Source organism: Schistocerca nitens, chromosome 9 (genome assembly GCF_023898315.1).
Source record: "Schistocerca nitens isolate TAMUIC-IGC-003100 chromosome 9, iqSchNite1.1, whole genome shotgun sequence".
NCBI classification, from domain to species: domain Eukaryota; kingdom Metazoa; phylum Arthropoda; class Insecta; order Orthoptera; family Acrididae; genus Schistocerca; species Schistocerca nitens.
Genome location: NC_064622.1, coordinates 16,045,569 through 16,070,964, shown reverse-complemented (window position 1 = coordinate 16,070,964; position 25,396 = coordinate 16,045,569). Strand labels below are relative to the sequence as shown.

General features: G+C 41.0%; 1 protein-coding gene across 33 annotated transcripts in view; it reads left to right on the top strand.

Moving 5' to 3' along the window:
- LOC126203013 (UDP-glycosyltransferase UGT5-like) overlaps positions 1-25,396 on the top strand; it is a 972,471-nt gene that overhangs the window by 547,851 nt on the left and 399,224 nt on the right. For 2 of the 33 annotated variants that reach the window (XM_049937220.1, XM_049937221.1), the window contains exon 6: positions 23,787-23,803. The exons of 29 other annotated variants lie outside the window; for them this stretch is intronic. In XM_049937220.1, the coding sequence (XP_049793177.1) occupies positions 23,787-23,803 (17 nt within the window). Of the gene's footprint in view, positions 1-811; positions 1,035-23,583; positions 23,804-25,396 lie in introns of all 33 variants that reach the window. 2 more of the 33 variants (XM_049937246.1, XM_049937226.1) reach the window with 2 other exon arrangements.

Below are 25,396 nucleotides of genomic sequence, written 5' to 3'. Positions count from 1 at the left end.
TCCCCTATAACTCAGAACTAGTTAAACCTAACTAACCTAAGGACATCACACACATCCATGCCCGAGGCAGGATTCGAACCTGCGACCGTAGCGGTCGCGCGGCTCCAGACTGTAGAGCTTAGAACCGCTCGGCTGGATGGAAAGTAAACAAGTCGTTACGTCAGACACACGCATCTGGCACTGTTTCCGTACATCCCGTGATAACTGGCGTGCTCCTAATCTGTGCCACTAATTGTGCTGGAGACGTACATTCGACAACATAGTTCAAAATTTGATCAAAATGTGGACAATTAATCTCTGTTCAGACGGTGATAGTTAGGACGAATTAAGAAAAAGTACTCCTTGCTACGTTTCGTTTACAACAAGTTTACAAGGCTGCTGCATGTGCAAGAGATGGGAGCCATGCGCCGACAGTGCTTAGCTGATGCATTACGCGTCACTTCATTACATGTAAGGTGTTTGTCGGTTCCTCGTTGCTCTCTTAAGTATACAGCTAGTTGAGAACTATCCACTGTATAAAGATCATTGTACGGCCAATACAAGAATTGATTCAGAGCTCATGATGATCACGTTACTACCAGTAGCAGTAGTATTCCTACGGTTGAGTGCTTCCACTATTAAGAATGTTGAATACTTCTGGATAGGTCTATTTATTATATACGAGCAATAACTTTCCTGCATTGAACAACGATCCAGGGAGCACATGTGTCATATTAAATACAGAACTAAAATGTAATTACAGCCAATATTAAATCTTAAGAAATATTCTACTAGTTGTGTAAATGTTTTTCGTATTTTTCCTCTTCCTCAGGACATACAGAAGTTTTTGGATGAAGCCACAGACGGAGCGATATACTTCAGTATGGGTTCCAACGTGAAAAGTGCTCATTGGCCAGAGGAAAAACGCTCAGTTTTCCTGAAGGTGTTTTCCCAGCTGAAGCAACGAGTGCTGTGGAAATGGGAGACGGACTCGATGACCGGGCAACCACCGAATGTGAAGACGGGCAAGTGGCTGCCGCAGTCCGACATACTGGGTGAGTGACGTGTGCGCGTCACACCGTCTCTTTATCCACTCTGCTGACTCCCTATTAGGTACGCAGAAGACGTTACAGGAAATTTGTTGGGGGAGGCTGTTTTATTTTTTGAACTTATTTCTCAGTTATACATTAAGGCCACGTCCTACACAACTGCTTCGGGAGACAAAATACGACTGCAAGTTTTAGCTATGGCAGTGTCCTAGGATGATATCTGTACTGCTGCTTGTTGTTTGCTGTAACTAGTGACGTTTGAATTCAAACGCATTCGAAGTTTGTCACTACAACACGAGTGATAGTGACATCAATCTTCTCTGTGAAGTGCTCGAGCAAATGTGCTGGGTGTTATGGAATACTTATCGTCCGATTTTAAGAGAACGACGTGGCGAAAAAATTTTCTTTTCTTGCATCTTAGAGCATGATGTCTTTGCTCGATGAAGGGCAGAATTTCTTTTCGTTATTTGTCGTAGTTACTGTGCTGCACGAAACTGACGAAGCGACTGCGCGAATTATTTTCTAGTTAGCAGAGGTAAAAAGGCATTGTGTAGACTTTGCGTATAGTTTATTTTGTCATACGTTTCGGTTTCGTTTCACTCAGACATATTTCAGTACTTTTTCCGTTATCTTCAGTGGGTTATTTTGTTTTCTTACTGTAAAATTGTTGTTACATTTCAATATTTACAGAAATATTTGGTACAAAATGTTTACAGTTGTGAATGAAGAACTGTTGTAAAACATTATACACCATTTGTTTACAGTTTCCAGTTGAGATATGTATTAACGACCTGATGCACTGTATGTTTATTACATAATGTCTAAAGTTCTAGTTAGAGGGGATGTATGCATTAGTTTACATACACTACATGAAACTATTGGGTATTTATCTTGGTGGCTAGTCTGCTACACAATCTACAACTTGCCATCTGCAAACAGCAAAACGCAATACTTATTATCTGTTAGTTATGCCTTTACGAACGGAAATGAGTGTATAACATTTTTTTGTGTGTAACTTACGCCTTTGATGTACTGTTTCCTCATATGTTTTGGCGATGTGAATACGTTGATGTCTGTGACTTATGGTCATTTGACAACATACTTTCTACGAATTTTCAAACATGGGCGGAGTTTTCGCCGTCATTACGTATTGTCATAGCTGTGTAGTGTTCATTTGTTTAGTGGTATGCTTGTGTGGATGAGGCGCGCAAGTTTGAAGTGCATTTGGCGTTTGTGGTGTTTGTTTTGTGTGTGTGTGTGTGTGTGTGTGTGTGTGTGTGTGTGTGTACAGGACTGGGGCAGCGAGAGAGAGAGAGATGTATTTTTTTTTTCTCGTGAATTGGTTTGGTGTCGGTGTGATTCGTGTAGTTCTTCAATTGTGACAACTAGAGTTTTATTTCACAGTGATGTGTATTCATTTAGTACTTTCTTTCATTGGGCTATTGACTTTTGGATGTGATTGTTTTCTTCTACAGTTAATTTTTTGTATAAGTTGATACTAGTTTTAAGGATCTGTAAGTCAGTTTCACTGTTTGTTGGGTGGTGATTGTGTGCTAACAGGTGATCTGCGAATGCTGAGTGCGAGATATTGCTTTTCAGTGCTCTGAAGTGTTCTGTGTACCTGGTTCTGTAATTCTTGCATGTTTGACTCACATATACAGATTGACAGCAGTTGCAAATAAGATGGTATATAGTATTTGTCAGTGGTGGTGGTACTTCTTCCAAGTCTGCTTTGTATTGTGTTGTTGGTTCTGTATGCTATATTGAGTCCTTGTTTCTTTAGTATATTAACCACCCTGCTTGTGAATGTTGTTGTAAGTCATTATGTGCCATTTGTTGCTCACTGTCTGCTGATTTTTTGTTTATTGTGTTTTGTGTATGTATGTATGTATGTGTGTGTGTGTGTGTGTGTGTGTGTGTGTGTGTGTGTGTGTGTTTCATGGTTATGTGTTGCTTTGTTTTCTATTTTGTTCTTTATCTACTCTCTTTGCAGCGTATCCATTCTCCTGTGCAATTTGTTTTATTCTGTTCAGTTCTGTGTGTAATCATGTTTGTTCATTGCTGTATTGTTCAGTCTATGTAGTAAATATCTGATGGTGGCTTCTTTATGAGTAATTGGGTGATTGGACTGGTCATGAATAATGGTGCTGGTGATTGTGGGTTTCCTGTAGATTGTGAATTCATATTTATTGTTTCTCTTGTGTATGCCGAAATCTAGAAAATTTTCTGTCTGTTTGTATTCTAATTGTTAACTGTATTTGTGGGTGGGTGAAGTTTAAGTTGTCATGAAGTTGTTCTATGCGAGTCTGTGGCTCATCTATAAAACAAATTATATCATTTACATATCTGTCTCAACATATTAGTCTGTGCTGTTTTGGTATTACTATTTTGTCAAAGACTTGTTTTTCTATATGTCAGCTAGGAGGCCCCTGATTGGGGATCCCATGGGTAATCCATCTTTTTGAGAGTAAAATTTGTTGTTGTATGTAAACTAATACATACATCCACTCTTTTGCCAAACAAGGTGTAACTAGAACTTTAGACATAATGTAGTGAACAACATGCAGTGTTTCACGTCGTTAATAAATATATCAACTGTGAACTGTAAATAAATGATGTATAATATCTTACAACAATTATTCATTCACAATTGTAAATATTATATACCGAAAGTTTCTGTAAATGTTAATATGTAACAACAATTTTACCATAAGATAATAAAATAACTCGCTGAAGATAGCGCAAAAAGTGCTGGGGCATGTCTGGGTAAAGCGAAAATGAAAAGGGGTCTTCTATAGGGCGGATCCCTCATCCTATTTTCATAGCAAGCACGGACATAAAAAGCACTGCAACACCACAAGATGATACCTTTCTGTGTGCGAAATGTAGCCAGCATATCAAAATTGCATTTCAAGTCGATGTGAGGCAGGTGTGTCTCTTTGTTCTCGATATTTTGGGTTTTATATCGTATTTCGCAAGCGGTCCAAAATTTCGAAACGAGGTTTTCACAGATGTTACGAAGCAAAGAAGTACCTATTCGTCTATGATTAATACACGGGGAAAGTGTCTGAGTGGATCGGAAACAAATCTCGCTACGAACTACAACACGGTTTTTTGTCCGAATTTTTATTGCCAAACGAAGACTGAAATGAGCAAAAAGGGTATCAAATTGACAAGCATGAGGTCCGATTTTACAAAAAAAAAAATATTTAATTGCTTGAAAGTGGTCAGGGCAATTAAGAAAAAGTTAGTGAGTTGAGGGAACATTGAAATATTTCGCTAACAACTTCATTTGAAATGTAGAAAAGTTCATCTCTTCAAGTCCTAGTTATTTTGCGCATAAAGATATATATTGGTGTAATATTTAACTGACGAAAAGGCTTCCTTCGGATGAAGCAGTAAACTAAGGACATTTCCGGAACAGATGATGCTAGGAAGGCAAACAAGATTCCTACAAGATCATGCCTTTGGAATAAAACTTGAAAAAAAAAATGAAAACAAATTGGTCAAATGATTTGTGAAACGATTTGCTAAACGTAAGAAAGGAACTAGAGGAGAGAAACGTTTGACGTGTCTTTGATTGATGATGTAGATGATATACAGCAAATGAGGTGCATCAAAATTTCTCTAATCTATTTTATTTCTTACTTGTAGCCATCTCATTTGATATTTTTCTTTTCGAAAAAATTTATGCTTCATTTATGAAAACTGCTTAGAGTAATTTAAACACTTGGCACTGACACTGACTGGTCAAGAATTATGTTCCTTACATTCAAATATCGATAAAATTTTTTGGTTGTTCAGTGTGTTTCATTAGAAATTTAATGTGTGTGATGTATTGGGATAGGTGCATACACACTTAAAGTACTGTACTAAGTGCAATAGCAGCGAAGTACAATGCTCAATTTGTTTAGAAGGTTAAAAACTGGATAAAACACAACAAACTTGCGGCATCATGTAATCGGAAAACGACAACAACGTTCCTTGGAAGAGAAAGGAAATTTGGCTGATATACCTACACTTTTGTTGACGTACTATAAACGCGGGGTAGTAACCGAACCCTTAATTATGTGGCTGCTTCAGAGTAAAAAAAACGATACCATCCAAAAGTGACGGTGCATGAAACACAGCAACTTTTGATCTTTCGCTCTCACTCTTGCTGCACCCGTCTCTTGCACCTTTACCACCTTTGCTGTTGACATCGAGACTGACTTCAATCCACTCATTCATTCACTCATTCATTCATAATATAAAATAAAAATATAAAGTAGGTGAGCTGGTGGCTACGTCTACATAATATGCCTTTATCTGACTGTATCCCTTACAGACAGATAACTTAACGTGATAAACCGGCTTCTCCCGCCTCTGTTTCCACCCTTTAGTACTTAGTACTCGTAATACCCAGATTTTTAGGCATGCTTATCGATTATAATCTGACACACAAGAATAATGTAAATAAAAAGTTAAATACACTTCTATATTCTGTAAGAATACTTTGGGGGAACTCCATATGCAGTAGAAAAACATTTAGGCAACAAAATAAAAGATTGTTGGAATTATAATACATGCTAAATACAGTGACTGCTGTAGACCAATATTTAAAAGTCTTAATATACTGTCCCTTCTGTGTTTACATATCTATGAAGTACTAATCTTCATAAAAGTAAGCATATTAGAATAAATCAAGCAGAACTGATTTGGACTCTCATGATACTAGACAGAAGCATTACATGCATAATAAATAGATGCAAAACTTACATAAGTTCAAACTGAAAGTGAAAGATTACTTGCTTGACCACTGCTTCTATTCTGCTCCTGAGTCTTTAGAGCACCAAGGAAATATAGTTTAATTGACCACATTTTCTTAATCATACTATTCTTTCAATCATTTAATTGTTTTTATAATTATGTTGCCAATATTCAACCGGTATTGCATGATTTTTCTAAAGCACAGTGTCTATAGACTTTTATATGCTATATAAAACCTGACTTGCCCTACATCTTTTGCACAAACTATGTACTAAATCACCATTTACAGAATGAATAAAGAAATACAAATACAAATAGTCGTGCCATCCTTGAATGCAACACGATTTTTTAGCAAAGTTTCAAAAAATTACAATCGGTAAGAGAATACTGGGGATCATTTTTAGTATTCATCTCATTATTTTTCGAGAAGAGCAGCGAACTGTGGCTGTAGTAAGTTTACTTTTATTTCTCAATTTTAGCTGATCTTTTGATTCTGAATTACACTGAAATTTATAAGGCAAAAGTTGTCGCAGTCTCAGAATTTTTGTTTTTTTACGACATCTGTTTTTATTGGAAATAACAGCAATAAAAAGTGAAAATCAATCATTTCAGATATTGGTTACCTTGAGTGGTTTTAACAGTCAGGTTACAATGAAGAAGACAAAAGAAACAGCTGTAACCGAAAAGCCATAACCACCATGCCTACTCTCTGCTAACCACCAATTAACAGCATGCTGTTAATTGTTACATCCAAACGAAACACGAGCAGAGGATCTTCAGGAGATTTTTCATAAGACTCTTTCCTTTTGAGGACGACGTTTCTCTTCGCAATCCCCACAGCCATGCACTCACAAACCGGTCCGGCAGCCCACTATTGTGGCAACAAACCTATTATAATAGACTCTTTTGCTTAAAAGAGGCGAAGCAGTCGGAAGGCAAGGTGGGATGTCGTTGTCACTACACGGATGTACTACCGTAGGAGAGTACGAGTATGTGGAAGACGAGAGCTACTGTTCTCTGTGACTCGTAGGACGACCATCGAAGCACGGTACTGTTTCCAGAATGAGTCTTCGATCTGCGGTGTGGAGTGTGCGTTGATCTGAAACTTCTTGCCAAGACGGGGACTACCCTACAATCTTTAAATTTCGTGGGAAAGTCTCAAATCAGCGCTACCTTGTTGCGTCGAAGAGATAACATGCCGAGCGGCTGTGGGCTTGACAAGACAGCAACTTTTGCTGTCCACGCAAACTGTATTAATTGACTTTTCCATTGGTTCTTGGCAGAATGTTTTATAGACCGAGGTGAAAAGAGTCATTGGATAGAGATATGCCCAAATACAGATGGTGGCGCTATCACGTATACAAGGTATAAAAGGGCAGTATTCTGAGATCCACAGCGTCAAGAGTGTGCCGAGAATACCAAATTTCAGTCGTTACCTCTCTGTCAAAGGCATTTGACTGTGTAAATCACAATATCCTTTTAAGTAGATTAAAATATTGTGGTGTAACAGGAAACGCTACAAAATGCTTCAAATCTTACATCTCTGGCAGGAGACAAAGGGTCTTATTAGGAAAGAGACATGTATCGAGCTATCAGGCATCATTCAACTGGGAACTAATTACATGTGGGGTCCCACAAGGTTCCATTTTGGGGCCGTTACTTTTTCTTGTGTATATCAATGACCTTTCATCAGTAACATTACCAGATGCCAAGTTCGTTTTGTTTGCTGATGATACAAAAATTGCAATAAATAGCAAATCAAGTGTAGTCTTAGAAAGATCAACTAATAAAATATTTGTGGACATTAATCACTGGTTCCTAGCCAATTCTTTGACACTAAACTTTGAAAAACCACACTACATGCAGTTCAGAACTTGTAAGGGGTGTCCCACGAGTATATGCCTAACATACGATCACAAGCAGATAGAAGCAGATAGAAGAAATGGACAGTGTTAAATTCTTGGGATTACAGCTTGATAATAAATTAAACTGGGAGGAGCACACCACAGAACTGCTGAAGCGTCTTAACAAATCTCTATTTGCAATGCGAATTGTGTCAGACATAGGGGATGTAAAAATGAAAAAGCTGGCATACTATGCTTACTTTCATTCCATAATGTCATACAGGATTATTTTTTGGGGTAATTCATCAAGCCAAGCTAAAGTTTTCTGGGCACAAAAATTAAGAGTTATATGTGGTGTGAACTCAAGAACAACCTGCAGAAGCCTGTTTAGGGAACTAGGGATACTAACTACTGCTTCCCAATATATTTATTCCTTAATGAAATTTGTCATTAAACATATATCACTTTTTCAAACCAACAGCTCCATTCATGGAATCAATACTAGAAATAAGAATAATCTTCACAGGGATTTAAAGTCACTTAATCTTGTACAAAAAGGTGTGCATTATTCAAGAACACACATTTTCAATAACTTGCCAGCAGCCATAAAAAGCTTGACAACCAATGAAATTCAGTTTAAGAGAAGCCTAAAGGATTTATTGGTGGCCAACTCCTTCTACTCCAATGATGAATTTCTCAGTAAAACCAACTGATATACTGTAATAATTATTTACAATGAACACATTACTGAACTGAAGTTACATTGTATATATATATATATATATATATATATATATATATATATATATATATATATACACAATGTAACTTCAGTTCAGTAATGTGTTCATTGTAAATAATTATTACAGTAGTTGTATTACACATTTATTACCTTATAAATAAATAAATAAACTTTTTTATTTTAAATTCAGTGCATTAGTATTTGTAAAATAACTCTTTAATATAGTGTTCATTAAAAATGACGATCATTCCACTTGGGACTTGGAATGGTACATTAGTTTATTTGTTTTAGTTGTAAATATTTGTCATGTATTGTTGTTTTTGTGACATGTTCTACATCCTGGAGGACCTCCTCAGTACGGATCAGTTGGAATGAAAGCAAATCTAATCTAATCTAATCAAAGCACTGACAACGCAGGGGCTGACGGCCTTCCCTTAACGACTGAGAGTAGAGCCATTTGAGTAGAGTTGTCAGTGCTAGCAGACAAGCGTCACTGCATGAAATAACCACAGAAGTCAATGTGGGACATACTTCGAATGAATCCATGAGGAGAGTGTGGCGAAATATGGCGTTAATGGGCTGTGGCAGCAGACGACCAATGTGGGTGCCTTTGCTGACAGCATAACCTCTCCTGGGCTCGTGGCCATGTTGGTTGGACCCTAGACGACTAGAAAACCGTGGCGTGGTCAGATAAGTCTCGATTTCAGTTGGCAAGAGCTGACAGTTGGGTTCTAGTGTGGTGCAGACCCCACGAAGCCATGGAGCCAAGTTGTCAACAAGGCACTGTGCTAGCTGGTGGTGACTCGGTAATGGTATGGGCTTTTACATGGAATGGACTGAGTGCTCTAGTCCAACTGTACCGATCATAGACTGGAAAATGTTATATTTGGCTAGCTGGAGACCATTTGTAGCCACTGATGGGCTTCATGTTCCCAAAAAACGTCGTATAACCTGGCCACAGTTGTTTGTAGTTGGTTTGAAGAAGATTGTAGACAATTCCAACCAATGATTTGGCTATCCAGATCACCCAACATGAATCCCATTAAACGTCTGTGGGGCGTAGTCGAGAGGCCAGCTCGTCCACAAAACACTGCGCCAGCAGCACTTTCGCAGTTGTGGACGGCTGTAGACGGGGCATGGGTCAATGTTTCTGCAGGAGACTTACAACGACTTGTTGACGATACACTACATCGAGATGCTGCATTATGGCGGGCAACGGGAGGCCTAATGATGTTGGGAGGTATTCTATGAGTTATGTCACCTCAGTGTAGATTACGAGTGAAAAAACACACGACACTGGTGAAATTCGAAAATATTCATTATTTAAGAAACCTATTTTCAGCTGTGTTTTCTGTAGGATCATGAATTTTAAACTTGTTCATCTACAGAATATCTCAGTCAGTTTCCAAAGATGACAATTATTAATGTCTGATTTAGGACTACGTCAAGGAGAACTATTCCAGTAATTTTTTTTGGCATTTTGAGTATGTACTGGAATAATTCCGCTACAGTGCTGCACCAGAACTGTCCACTTCAATAACTTAAGATTTTGCAGCAGCATTAGGCTGTGTAGTGGAAGTGACTGAGGACTATGGTGAGGGAGCAAATATATTCCTGTAGTTAACACTGTTTCATTGCATAACGAAACTGAGCTCCATTCAGTATTCCTTTGTAAACAAAGAACTGTACCTTGCATTAATAAACAACAAAAATAAGGTAAGAGTAAATTACGCACTAAGGCTACACTTCTGGCGACAATGTAATGTGAAATATGTCCAGTGACCAACTTCAACGGAAACTCTGTCTTAGAGGCACTACAAATGTATCAAGTGAACAAACTTAAACATTTCACGTTAAACACATGGCACTGTGCACTGTGAGCCGACCCGAAGTGAGCTTTGTCAATAAAGAGAACAGCCTCTTAAATAACAGTGTTTCAGCTGATCAATATATACACCACACAGTGCAAACTAGTTGCCTCTCCCCCATTTAAAAAAAAAAAAAAAGGAGCGAGCGTCATGTTGCTGTAACGCTAACACGTCAGATTCCTTGTTGAAGAAAATATTCTGTTTCTCCAATATAAAAGCACAAAGAAAATTTCTAAAAAGCCATGCATAGAGGGGAGTTAGAATGGAAATTTTTTTTACACTTTCGCATTTTTATCTCATTATAAAATTTGCAATTTTCCGAATAATATATATATATATATATATATATATATATATATATATATATATATAAAATCACTTATAAACTTACATGGGAAGTATTTTATTTTATTTTTTTAAATATAATCTACACCAATTAAAAATTTGAAAATTTTTGTGTGTATTAAGATCTAATAAAATCGGCAGTTTTTTTATATAGAAGGCTGTGGATTGCTGTGTTATAAAGGTTAAATTACGTGTTCGTATTGGTCAGAAGAGGATGGGCACCAGGTTGAGGAAGTTGAAGCAAAATTTCAGAGACAAGAAACTTTCTCATGGTAAAACTATAACAAGCAGGCTGACAGACAAAATGGTTGATGAACTACAGCAGTATTATAGGATGGCCATTAGAAATAACACTGGGGATTTGTTGAAAATGAAGCAGGCAGTATGGGCTACCTTCTTCCAGAAACTGCCAACTGATGAAAGACCAGTATACCACCTTGGCCTCCTGGACCTGATTCATGGTGCAATTACTGCAATGGCCAGTACTCAAGCAGTTCATACAGCCATAAACATTCCATCCCAGCAGCAGTCATGGATATCATAAAACTTATGTACAGAGACTTGGAAAATACTGAATTACTGAAGAAGTGTCTGCATGGTCAGACTCAAAATCTCAATGTGTTGTTCAATAATCTTATATGGACTCGCTTATCAAAAAATGTTTTTGCTGGAATGAAGACACTAAAGTGATGCTGTAATTGCTTTTAATGGTGGTGACATTGGTAGGGTGAAAGTGCTACAGCATATGGGAATTAATCGTGGAGCAAACTGCATAAGAGAACCTGAATGGATGGACAAGGTTCGCACTAATAAAGCAGAGTATGCAACACAGTTGGCCACTAAGGAGTCGAGAAAGAAGAAAAAACTTGGGAAAAGATCAAGAGGATATTATACAGTACGGTGCAGGGTATTTCTTAGTGACTAAAAATAAAAAAATTAGCATATATTAAGTGATTTACAGTATTTTGAAACATTAGAAGCAGTTCCTGAAAATATACATTTTCTCTTGCATTTTCCCCTAAATCTCAGAAACCACTTGGAGTACTCAAATTTTCAGGGAGTAATAACATGCATGTCATGAGTCTACTGAACTAAAAGAACAACATAATGTTACGTATAATGAAAATTATTTAGGATAACGTACAAACAAGTACACGAAATTTTAACCATGTAATTAAAAAATTGTATTCCTGAAATTAGTGGCTGAAATGCAATTATTGTAGTTCAGCAGGCTCAGAACATTAATATCCTACAAAAATTTCATATCAATGACCAGAGTGGTTCCTGAAATACAGGGAAGCCAAGTCATTAAATTTAACATTGTCAGGATAGGGCACTCCAACTCCTCTTGAATGCTCACATAACCATTCTTACAGCACAATGTAATAAGTCGTGTTTTTCTGCCACAGCACAGACAAACAAAGCAGATAGAATGAAACTGAAGCTATCGAGATGCCCTCGGCCGTGCTACTCAGCGAGTTTCCTGATCAGAAGAAGATAAAATAAGACCATACACCCGTCCCTCCTCTGTACATCCAATGTAGAGATACTGGATGGACAGAACTGTATGACGAGATAGCCAGCTACAGCAAGCACGATGTTGGCATCGAGTATGTTGAATCTGACGCCCCAATCAAGCTGCAGGCAGCGAGCATGGCCGACTGCAGGCCACTTGAGAGCGCTGTAGTCGCCCACGTCATAGAGACGTCTGCATAGAATACGACGACTCCAAAGCAGCGAGCCGGCCGGAGTGGCTGTGCGGTTCTCGCGAGACCGCTACGGTCGCAGATTCGATTCCTGCCTCGGGCAAGGATGTGTGTGATGTCCTTAGGTTAGTTAGGTTTAAGTAGTTCTAAGTTCTAGGGGACTGATGACCTCAGATGTTAAGTCCCATAGTGCTCAGAGCCATTTGAACCAAAGCAGCGAGAGAAGGCTACCAAGGCACTGCTCAGGGTATTGTATTGGATCTGCAATGAGAAAGCAGTCTCAGAAGGGCTGCCTCATACCGGCTTCTGGGATATAGCAACCAAGCTATACAACCAGACGAACAGGAAGAGACCAACAGTTTTCATCACTACTATAACAGACGTCACCAACAGCAGCGACACTGTCGAACTGCCAAAGCTTCTGCATTTACATGTGCAGATGGAAGCTCTTCCACCAGGAATGGACTGTAAGTCTCAGTGCTACAGGTGACAGCAGATAGGTCACATCAACAAACACTGTTGCAATGCCACAGGGTGCCTAAGTGCTCAGGCGAGCACGACAGCAGCATCTGCGGCCATGGCACAGAAGAGTCGTCAAAGTGTTCTGGAAGTGGTGGGCCCCATGTCGCCAACTGGTGGGGCTGCCTGGCTGTGTCAAGCCGCAAGCAGGCTGATGGAGGGGTCGCAGCCCTGACTAGGGCAGCAGACAGGGGAACTGTTGGCCAGTTCCTCCTCCTGTGGGCAGCCAGAATTTTTTGTCAGTGTTGGGGGAGACGGCCACAGGTGGGAGGATTGGAGAAACTGCCTGTTCCAAACAAGATGCACCAGCAGGCGATGAATGACAATTATGCCACAATGCATGAGGTAGCAAAGTAGTCAGTGAAGCAACTGCAGCCCTCAAACCCGTCATGGTGGTAGAGAGGGCTCCATTTGCAGGTGTCCTTGTTGTGGAAAAAGAGGAGGTTTACTGCCAACTGTGACAGATGTGTGCAGAACTTCCGTACCACTTCCGATAACATGAACAGGTCTGTGTTCCTTGTAGAGAGTCATCATTCCCATGGATGGAGAAAAAAGGCTCTGCACAGCACACAACCACCCCTTCGCAATTGCAGATACGCAAGGAGCCACTGGGGTGGCCCCTGACAAGAAGACAGAAGCTGACGAACAGGCCATGAACGTAGCAGCTGCTGCCACCTTCTGAGACAGTCTGCTGCAGGCTGAACTGAACATCGAGGAGCTTAGTGCGAATGGCTGAACCGTGCAGTAGATGTTGCTGCAAGCAGTTAGCCCTACCAGCAAGCTGCGCCAGTAAAGCCCCAGTGCCTGGCCTGGTGATGAGCGGGGACCTACCACAGCCCTCAGCTGCATTAACACAGTGCAGAAGCTGGGGTCGCCCAGGCCTGCTCTCAAACCAAGTCGCTGACAAAGTGAAGCAGAGACGACGCCGAGCAGCATATGCGGACTGACCTCTTTGTGATGAACAGATCACTTTATAATGATATCAAGCTGCATAATGTCCACTTCTAACAGAACATACCCTTGCTTGATCTGTCCTAACTGTCATGGAGGTTCTTTTTCCCCAAGGCACTTGCCTGACACTTTTTTTCCCTGCACTCTTAAACCTGCTATACTCCAACTGTTTTCGTCTACTCCATCCAGTTTTCCACATGGGCCTGTATTAATGGGTAATCATGCCCAGCTGTACTGACAACATCGCATTCCCCACATCTTGTGAGTCCTAGATTCATACAATTAAAAAAAGCAGATGTGACAGTACATCTTTTGTGATAGTCACCATGTTAGTGTGGGGATGGAGGGGCTCCACTTAAAAAAAAAGTTATTATACAACATTGTATTCATTATCTAACTAAGAAATATGAGCTCAACACTCCTGTCCTGTTGCATTATTCTTTAAAATAATGGTCACCAGAGTTATACATTCAAGGATCTGGTAAGGCCGCCAAAATTGTCGCAAGAGCTTCCCTCATCAGCTTCTCCCCAACTTTACTACATTTGGCAAAATTCCTCACATCAACTCGATCCCATTATTATAGTGCTTAGCTTCCTTCCTGTGGGCTGCTTCCATGTTTTTCCCAAAGCTACTTATCATGAATCTTTTCATGAAGTACCTTCTTGGGCAGTAAATGATAAATAGGCCATAAATTAGTTCATGATGAATTCCACTATAAAGCAAACGTCATACCTGCTGGAGTGTCCTTACATGCCTCACGTTTGAACATCAATAGACCATACATAGATGGTGATGAACTCCTCATAGATGTGCCTTTATGTGCCTCATGCTTGGCCTCATACACTTGACTGCCTGAACCCAACGAGCATGATCTCGCTGGTGGCGTACAATTAGCATTTGACTCATTTACTACATAATTACATCCTTCTGGAAGGCCAAGTGTAAATCCTAGACTGCAGTAAGTACAAGATTTTCTTAGATTTATTACCTTCACTCGCTATCGGAAAAATTCACTCCTTCTACATAGCCTGTGAAGATATAGGATCAGAGCGTATCTCAAAATGTGTCTCTATTATCCGAAACAGTACCTTCACGAATATCGCCTGAGCAAGAACCGACCATGTTCAACTACTCAGACTGACAATACCTCAATCTGTCTCCCCTAGTTTTTTGCGTCTGGAAGTTTTAAGGTAACTGAAACCAACTAACCTACTTTTTCGTCAATTTAACTGAAGATCTCACTCTCGCATGCGAGTAATTGCCCAATAACTACAGCTTACGACTGATCACCCATTAGTCGCAGTCGAATAATTACCATTGATAACATATTCGCCTAAGAAAACTGAACATCTCAGTCGTACTACGGCCTGTTGGTGTAATGGCAGATAATGCACAGTGCACAAACTTCATCAGTAAAGCACAATATTTTCTACGAGATCAAATGCAAAACAATAAAAGAAGCAAATACAGATCAACACAAACTACATAAGTGACCGCCCCTGGTAGCTGAGTGGTCAGTGCAACGGCCCGGGTTCAATTCCTGGCTAGGTCAGGGATTTCCTCCGCTCAGGGACTGGGTGTTGTGTTGTCCTAATTATCATCCTTTCATCCCCATCGACGCGATAGTCGCCGAAGTGGCGTCAACTCGAAAGACTTGCAACAGGCAAACGGCCTACCCGATGGGACACCATAGCCAAATGGCAGCGAATGAAAATGGATAAAACTGTTTAACTTTTATCTCATTCATATTGAGAACAATTATTTGCAACAATAAGGACTGCGTCGTAAGTTAATGAGTTTGCAAAATTATTATGATTATGGAAAAAAACAATTCAGTGAACGAAACCAAGTTTTAACTAAAGCTCTGAATGTTACTGGAAAGAGCTTAGAAAAGCATTACAATATAACATTTTACAATTACATAAAATGAATGACCAAGGAAAGTTACCTTTGTTTCTATACAACGAGGTTTTTATTGACACGTGACGTAACCTGACGTCACGATATTTGTTATACAGCTTAGCCACAGTTTTCAGATCTGTGCCTTACTGTGCACTTTTCACAGTATACCCGTCTGGAGTTCGAAAGTAATCAAGTTAATTCTACAGGTATGAACCGAACAATCCATCTCGCACACAATATTATCACTTCAATCTCGCGGCGATCAGCGCACCGTACATTCACTGTTAGAGTTCTTCGTGTCAATAAACGACAAGAAAGTGTGTTTCCATATTTTCTGCTTGGTTTAACAGTCCGTGGTACGCGTCAACCAGTCCATGTTGTCTACAATCGAAGACTGCATCTTTATGGCGTGCACATAGCTTACCGGTCTTCACATCAAAGTTTGTCCGCCCCGATAGGTGAGTGGTCAGCGTGACGGATTGCCGTCCTACAGGTCCGGGTTCCATTCCCGGCTGGGTCGTGGATTTTCTCCGCTCAGGGACTGGGTGTTGTGTTGTATTCATCATTATTTCATCCACATCCGGCGCGCAGGTCGCCCAGTGTGGCGTCGAATGTAGTGAGACCTGCACCAAGGCGGCCGGACCTGCCCCGTAAGGGGCCTCCCGGCCAGCGACGCCAGAGGCTCACTTCCATTACATCGAAGTTTCATGTTTGATGGGTCGAAACACAGTTTTGGCTAATGAGCAACGCGACTTGTAAAGTCACCAGTGCTTTAATCGTGCCACACAACGAGATCATAAACGTAGCACTGTCCAAAGACTGGTATTTTACCACCGGCCAGGAGCACAATATGTAAAATCAAACGCACGGCGCGACAGTAACCCCCACTCTCATATGTTCTTCTCGCTCCAGGCTTTCTCTTGGTGCCTTCCTCTGTCGACCTATCGATATGGCTCCATACCGCTGATACATCTCGCTTCACATTCCGCTTTCAAGGATTCTGATTACATTGACTTATAGTGTTATACAGGACATAACCTCACATTATTCTGTTCATTTTTTTTTCTTTTGGTCATCAGTCTACTGACTGGTTTGATGCGGCCCGCCACGAATTCCTTTCCTGTGCTAACCTCTTCATCTCAGAGTAGCACTTGCAACCTACGTCCTCAATTATTTGCTTGACGTATTCCAATCTCTGTCTTCCTCTACAGTTTTTGCCCTCTACAGCTCCCTCTAGTACCATGGAACTCATTCCCTCATGTCTTAGCAGATGTCCTATCATCCTGTCCCTTCTCCTTATCAGTGTTTTCCACATATTCCTTTCCTCTCCGATTCTGCGTAGAACCTCCTCATTCCTTACCTTATCAGTCCAACTAATTTTCAACATTCGTCTATAGCACCACATCTCAAATGCTTCGATTCTCTTCTGTTCCGGTTTTCCCACAGTCCATGTTTCACTACCATACAATGCTGTACTCCAGACGTACATCCTCAGAAATTTCTTCCTCAAATTAAGGCCGGTATTTGATATTAGTAGACTTCTCTTGGCCAGAAATGCCTTTCTTTGCCATAGCGAGTCTGCTTTTGATGTCCTCCTTGCTCCGTCCGTCATTGGTTATTTTACTGCCTAGGTAGCAGAATTCCTTAACTTCATTGACTTCGTGACCATCAATCCTGATGTTAAGTTTCTCGCTGTTCTCATTTCTACTACTTCTCATTACCTTTGTCTTTCTCCGATTTACTCTCAAACCATACTGTGTACTCATTAGACTGTTCATTCCGTTCAGCAGATCATTTAATTCTTCTTCACTTTCACTCAGGATAGCAATGTCATCAGCGAATCGTATCATTGATATCCTTTCACCTTGTATTTTAATTCCACTCCTGAACCTTTCTTTTATTTCCATCATTGCTTCCTCGATGTATAGATTGAACAGTAGGGGCGAAAGGCTACAGCCTTGTCTTACACCCTTCTTAATACGAGCACTTCGTTCTTGATCGTCCACTCTTATTATTGCCTCTTGGTTGTTGTACATATTGTATATGACCCGTCTCTCCCTATAACTTACCCCTACTTTTTTCAGAATCTCGGACAGCTTGCACCATTTTATATTGTCGAACGCTTTTTCCAGGTCGACAAATCCTATGAAAGTGTCTTGATTTTTCTTTAGCCTTGCTTCCATTATTAGCCGTAACGTCAGAATTGCCTCTCTCGTCCCTTTACTTTTCCTAAAGCCAAACTGATCGTCACCTAGCGCATTCTCAATTTTCTTTTCCATTCTTCTGTATATTATTCTTGTAAGCAGCTTCGATGCATGAGCTGTTAAGCTGATTGTGCGATAATTCTCGCACTTGTCAGCTCTTGCCGTCTTCGGAATTGTGTGGATGATGCTTTTCCGAAAGTCAGATGGTATGTCGCCAGACTCATATATTCTACACACCAACGTGAATAGTCGTTTTGTTGCCACTTCCCCCAATGATTTTAGAAATTTTTATGGAATGTTATCTATCCCTTCTACCTTATTTGACCGTAAGTGCTCCAAAGCTCTTTTAAATTCCGATTCTAATACTGGATCCCCTATCTCTTCTAAATCGACTCCTGTTTCTTCTTCTATCACATCAGACAAATCTTCACCATCACAGAGGCTTTCAATGTATTCTTTTTACCTATCTGCGCTCTCCTCTGCATTTAACAGTGGAATTCCCGTTGCACTCTTAATGTTACCACCGTTGCTTTTAATGTCAGCAAAGGTTGTTTTGACTTTCCTGTATGCTGAGTCTGTCTTTCCGACAATCATATCTTTTTCGATGTCTTCACATTTTTCCTACAGCCATTTCGTCTTAGCTTCCCTGCACTTCCTGTTTATTTCATTCCTCAGCGACTTGTATTTCTGTATTCCTGATTTTCCCGGAACATGTTTGTACTTCCTTCTTTCATCAATCAACTGAAATATTTCTTCTGTTACCAATGGTTTCTTCGCAGCTACCTTCTTTGTACCTATGTTTTCCTTCCCAAATTCTGTGATGGCCCTTTTTAGAGATGTCCATTCCTCTTCAACTGTACTGCCTACTGCGCTATTCCTTATTGCTGTATCTATAGCGTTAGAGAACTTCAGACGTATCTCGTCATTCCTTAGTACTTCCGTGTCCCACTTCTTTGCGTATTGATTCTTCCTGACTAATGTCTTGAACTTCAGCCTACTCTTCATCACTACTATATTGTGATCTGAGTCTATATCTGCTCCTGGGTACGCCTTACAATCCAGTATCTGATTTCGGAATCTCTGTCTGACCATGATGTAATCTAATTGAAATCTTCCCGTATCTCCCGGCCTTTTCCTAGTATACCTCCTCCTCTTGTGATTCTTGAACAGGGTATTCGCTATTACTAGCTGAAACTTGTTACAGAACTCAATTAGTCTTTCTCCTCTTTCATTCCTTGTCCCAAGCCCATATTCTCCTGTAACCTTTTCTTCTACTCCTTCCCCTACAACTGCATTCCAGTCGCCCATGACTATTAGATTTTTGTCACCTTTTACAAACTGCATTACCCTTTCAATATCCTCATACACTTTCTCTATCTGTTCATCTTCAGCTTGCGACGTCGGCATGTATACCTGAACTATCGTTGTCGGTGTTGGTCTGTTGTCGATTCTGATTAGAACAACCCGGTCACTGAACTGTTCACAGTAACAAACCCTCTGCCCTACCTTCCTATTCATAACGAATCCTACACCTGTTATACCATTTTCTGCTGCTGTTGATATTACCCGATACTCATCTGACCAGAAATCCTTGTCTTCCTTCCACTTCACTTCACTGACCCCTACTACATCTAGATTGAGCCTTTGCATTTCCGTTTTCAGATTTTCTAGTTTCCCTACCACGTTCAAGCTTCTGACATTCCACGCCCCGACTCGTAGAACGTTATCCTTTCGTTGATTATTCAATCTTTTTCTCATGGTAACCTCCCCCTTGGCAGTCCCCTCCCGGAGATCCGAATGGGGGACTATTCCGGAATCTTTTGCCAATGGAGAGATCATCATGATACTTCTTCCATTACAGGCCACATGTCCTGTGGATACACGTTACGTGTCTTTAATGCAGTGGTTTCCATTGCCTTCTGCATCCTCATGCCGTTGATCATTGCTGATTCTTCCGCCTTTAGGGGCAATTTCCCACCCATAGGACAAGAGAATGCCCTGAACCTCTATCCGCTCGTCCGCCCTTTTTGACAAGGTCGTTGGCAGAATGAGGCTGACTTCTTGTGCCGGAAGTCTTCGGCCGCCAATGCTGATTGTTTATCAAAATTTAGGCAGTGGCGGGGATCGAACTCGGGACCGAAGACATTTTGATTATGAATCAAACACGCTACCCATTTTTTTTTTTTTTTTTTTTTTTTAAATCTCATTTTGGTCGCTTTTGTTCGTTGCATCAGCTCGGGGCGGACGTCGTAAGACATCCGTTTAAGTTCGTTGTTGATCGATTAGCTCAGTTTTTTTATTACAGAGGGCTGCTAACCCTCTGACCGAACACGCTGAGCTACCGTGCCGGCTACCCCTAGACCACGGGTCTATCATAGAAAATGAATTCAAGCAAAATGTTGAGGTCAAACGGGCCGACTTGGAGCAGGAGAGGCACCACAGGACATTTTAATTTCCACTGTCTATACTTTTACAATTAATTCATAAAACTTTGTCAGCATGTCCAGGAAGGATTCAGGATTCACACACATAGCAGTGGAAGTGCAAAAACATAACAAAATAGTTTTTTTTACATGTGAAATTTCATCATTTTTTCACTTAGTATTGGCTGCATTTGTTGCTATAGGTACACTTTTCTTCATAAGTAAGAGAGACTGTTCGATGGCTTTTGCACAGCATACAAACCATACTTATAGGTGTCTGAAACTCTAGAATCTATTTAATTTATGAAAAAATGAATGAGCTGTTACGTTTTAAACTTCGTGTTTAGAAAAAAATCCAATTTTGTAGTTAATTATCTCAATTTTTACCACAGTTTTGAATAGATTTGGAAAATTCTAGAGTTTCACACACCTGTAAGTATGGTTTGTATGCTGTGCAAAATTCATCAAAAAATTTCTCTTACTTGTGAAGAAAAATTTACCTATAGCAACAAATGCAGCCAACAGGAAGTGAAAAAATGATGAAATTTCATATCTAAAAAAAATTAGTTTGTTATGTTTTTGCACTTCCACTGTTGTGAGTGTGAATCCTGAATCCTTCCTGGTGATGCTGAGAAAGTTTTATGAATTTATTTGTTAAAGTATAGACAGTAGAAATTAAAATGTCCTGTGGTGCCTCTCCTGCTCCAAGTTGGCCCATTTGACGTCTCACCCCCCTTTAACAGATAAGAGAGCATAATACATCAGGATAAATGGAAATGGCGAAATTATTCGTAGTAACTACATTATGTAAACGAAACATAATTGTACCAAGAATTAAATTTACAAAACTTATTCTGAAATAACATTTTCAAAGTGCTCGTATGATGAAAATAAAGCACAAAACAAAAAAAAGTGTAGTGTTATCTTCACAAGGCCAAAACAAACTTTCACATCCTAAACAACATCTCGCAACACCACCATAACTGAAAACTTTTGTGGTTCTTAGACACCCTCAGAAGTCTGCCCACTGAATAGCCATGCACAGTCATAGGCTTTTTTTATGTCTAGAGATACAGAGGGCTCACGTGTCTCATGTTATTGGTATGAGAGGCAAACTACATTTACAAGTTGGTTCAAAATGGTTCAAATGGCTCTGAGCACTATGGGACTCAACTGCTGAGGTCATTAGTCCCCTAGAACTTAGAACTAGTTAAACCTAACTAACCTAAGGACATCACAAACATCCATGCCCGAGGCAGGATTCGAACCTGCGACCGTAGCGGTCTTGCGGTTCCTTTACAAGTTGGTTCAAAGAGGAAAACTTGAGACGAAGGTCATGGCAGGTGATTGGGGAATAGAAGTATTGTCCAATGTGTTTGGAGGATGGATTCAAAGGTTTCACTGAAGACTGCCGTAAAGCTGATGGATCGAAGCGATTTAATGAGTATGTTTGTTGGGATTTAGGAACAGGAGGGCTTCTGATGTCTTCCATAGGTCAGGGTAGAAAGTAATGTGGTGAATGGGTTATAGTCCATGTACTTGGACCCAACTGATATAATCTAGGTAATTCGATACGCTATTCGTCCAGTGTACTGAAAACCATTGCTCACAGTATTTCACCAAGAATTGAAACAAACACCTCCCTTCAGAACTTAGTGGAAGACTTCTCCAATGAACGCTATTACTTACCTCACTGATATTTTTGGATCGAACAGTGCTGGGTGTCCTCAGACGCATGTAGGCTCAGTGTGTTTGGAATGATGCTAAGATACTAGTTCTTTACTAGGACCTGATGGGATACCAGTTCGATTTTACACAGAGTACGCGAAGGAACTTGCCCCCCTTCTTGCAGCGGTGTACCGTAGGTCTCTAGAAGAGCGTAGCGTTCCAAAGGATTGGAAAAGGGCACAGGTCATCCCCGTTTTCAAGAAGGGACGTCGAACAGATGTGCAGAACTATAGACCTATATCTCTAACGTCGATCAGTTGTAGAACTTTGGAACACGTGTTATGTTCGAGTATAATGACTTTTCTGGAGACTAGAAATCTACTCTGTAGGAATCAGCATGGGTTTCGAAAAAGACGGTCGTGTGAAACCCAGCTCGCGCTATTCGTCCACGAGACTCAGAGGGCCATAGACACGGGTTCACAGGTAGATGCCGTGTTTCTTGACTTCCGCAAGGCGTTCGATACAGTTCCCCACAGTCGTTTAATGAACAAAGTAAGAGCATACGGACTATCAGACCAATTGTGTGATTGGATTGAAGAGTTCCTAGATAACAGAACGCAGCATGTCATTCTCAATGGAGAGAAGTCTTCCGAAGTAAGAGTGATTTCAGGTGTGCCACAGGGGAGTGTCATGGGACCGTTGCTGTTCACAACATACATAAATGACCTGGTGGATGACATCGGAAGTTCACTGACGCTTTTTGCAGATGATGCTGTGGTGTATCGAGAGGTTGTAACAATGGAAAATTTTACTGAAATGCAGGAGGATCTGCAGCGAATTGACGCATGGTGCAGGGAATGTCAATTGAATCTCAATGTAGACAAGTGTAATGTGCTGCGAATACATAGAAAGATAGATCCCTTACCATTTAGCTACAAAATAGCAGGTCAGCAACTGGAAGCAGTTAATTCCATAAATTATCTGGGAGTACGCATTAGGAGTGATTAAAATGGAATGATCATATAAAGTTGATCGTCGGTAAAGCAGATGCCAGACTGAGATTCATTGGAAGAATCCTAAGGAAATGCAATCCGAAAACAAAGGAAGTAGGTTGCAGTACGCTTGTTCGCCCACTGCTTGAATACTGCTCAGCGGTGTGGGATCCGCACCAGATAGGGTTGATAGAAGAGAGAGGGAAGATCCAACGGAGAGCAGCGCGCTTCGTTACAGGATCATTTAGTTACGGAGATGATAGATAAACTCCAGTGGAAGACTCTGCGGGAGAGACGCTCAGTAGTTCGGTACGGGCTTTTCTTAAAGTTTCGAGAACATACCTTCACCGAAGAGTCAAGCAGTATATTGCTCCCTCCTACGTATATCTCGCGAAGATACCGTGAGGATAAAATCAGAGAGATTAGAGCCCACACAGAAGCATACAGACAATCCTTCTTTCCACGAACAATACGAGACTGGAATAGAAGGGAGAACCGATAGAGGTACTCAGGGTACCCTCCGCCACACACCGTCAGGTGGGTTGCGGAGTATGGATGTAGATGTAGATGTAGACATACGAGTGCAGTGTTTCAGTTGAGTACTGTAGCTATGGCCACGCCTTGCTTTCCTTATGTTGCAGCCCACAAAAATGTGCGGGCGTTCATAACACACGGTGGTCTCCTGAGCAACCAGGAGGCCTTCACCCACGGAGTGCCGCTGGTGGGGATCCCAGTGTATGGCGACCAGCTGCTCAACATGGCGCAGGCGCAGAGGCAGGGCTACGCTGTCACGCTGGCCACGAGCAACATCACCGAGGACTCTCTGCGCTGGGCGCTCGCCGAGGTGCTCACCGTCCCCAGGTAAACCGGCGGTCTCCATGCAAAGCAATCCCCACTCTGGTTAGGATAGGAGGAAGACTAATCTTTCTTGGTCAAGCATAAGCACATTTTACAGCCAATCGTGTTTGCACAACGCAGGAGACATTTGCCTTTCTGAAGGTATGCACTTGTAGACCCGGATTTTCAGTGAAAAAACACCAGAAATATACTATTGCGCTCGTGCCTGCAGTATCGTGATTTTTGGGGCAGTGGCCACTCAAAAATGCGCAGAGTTTAGGCTTTTTGCCAACAGAAAATTGTTGGCAATGAACTCATCTGACTTACTGTCACTGTTGTTGTTGCGGTCTTTGAAGCAGATCTCCAGCCAGATCCATCCTGTGGAACACCCTTCACAGCTGCATGACTACTGGAGTCCACATCAGTTTTAGTCCGGTTACTATAGTCAAGCTATGATCACACTCCAGATTTCTGTCCCTCCCCCCCACCCCCATATGCACATCCTTTCCACCATTCCTAAATTGTACAAAAAGCTTCTAACTTGTGTTAAGCGCTCTCCATCCTCATTTTATTTCTATAAGAGGCTGAACTCGAGACAAATACTTTTACAGGGAAGCAGTCTTTATATTTTGTTCGCTGTTACAAAGTTTTCTTTTTCTGATATGCACTGCTTACTGTTGTCAGTCTGTATTTTACTGCTTCTCTACATCGACTACCTTGAGCTATTTCGCTGAACAGTTAGCAAAAAAGACAGGAAAATGTTTGTTTCGCAAACAACGCACTTAACTTCCGACGTTGACTGCTCTGAGCGATGTAGACTTGGTCCAGCCATACGCCAGCGTTTTCATCCCATTTGAAAAGTAGGTTCTGTCAAACTCTGCAGAATATACCAAAATGAGATTTTCACTCTGCTGCGGAGTGTGCGCTCATATGAAACTTTCTGGCAGATTAAAACTGTGTGTCCGACCGAGACGCGAACTCAATACAGTTTTAATCTACCAGGAAGTTTCATATCAGCGCACACTCCGCAGCAGAGTGAAAATCTCATTCTGGAAATATCCCCCAGGCTGTGGCTAAGTCATGTCTCCGCAATATTCTTTCTTCCAGGAGTGCTAGTTCTGCAAGGTTCGCAGAAGAGCTTTTGTGAAGTGTGGAAGGTAGGAGACGAGGTACTGGCAGAATTCAAGCTGTGAGGACGGGTCGTGAGTCGTGCTTGGGTAGCTTAGTCGGTAGAGCACTTGCCCGCGAAAGGCAAAGGTCTCGAGTTCGACTCTCGGTCCTGCACACAGTTTTAATCCGCCAGGCAGTTTCATTTCTGTAGAATATTCGCCGATTGCAACTAACACTTTCTCACTGAATGACAATATCCTCCCAGAAAGCCAAAGTTTCATGTTTTGGTTTCTGTTGACGACTGTCCAAGTCGGCAACAGAAACCAAAACATTGCTTTAAAACAAGCGTTCAGTGCATAGTGTTGTGGAATGGGGAAAAAACTGCAAATTGGCGTTCATAAGAAGAAGAACAACACCAAATATGCAACAGGAGCGTAATATGTAGGAAATTGTCCACGCAACCTGCCACTGATGATGCCTTGCAGAAAATAAAGCCGAAACGCGTAT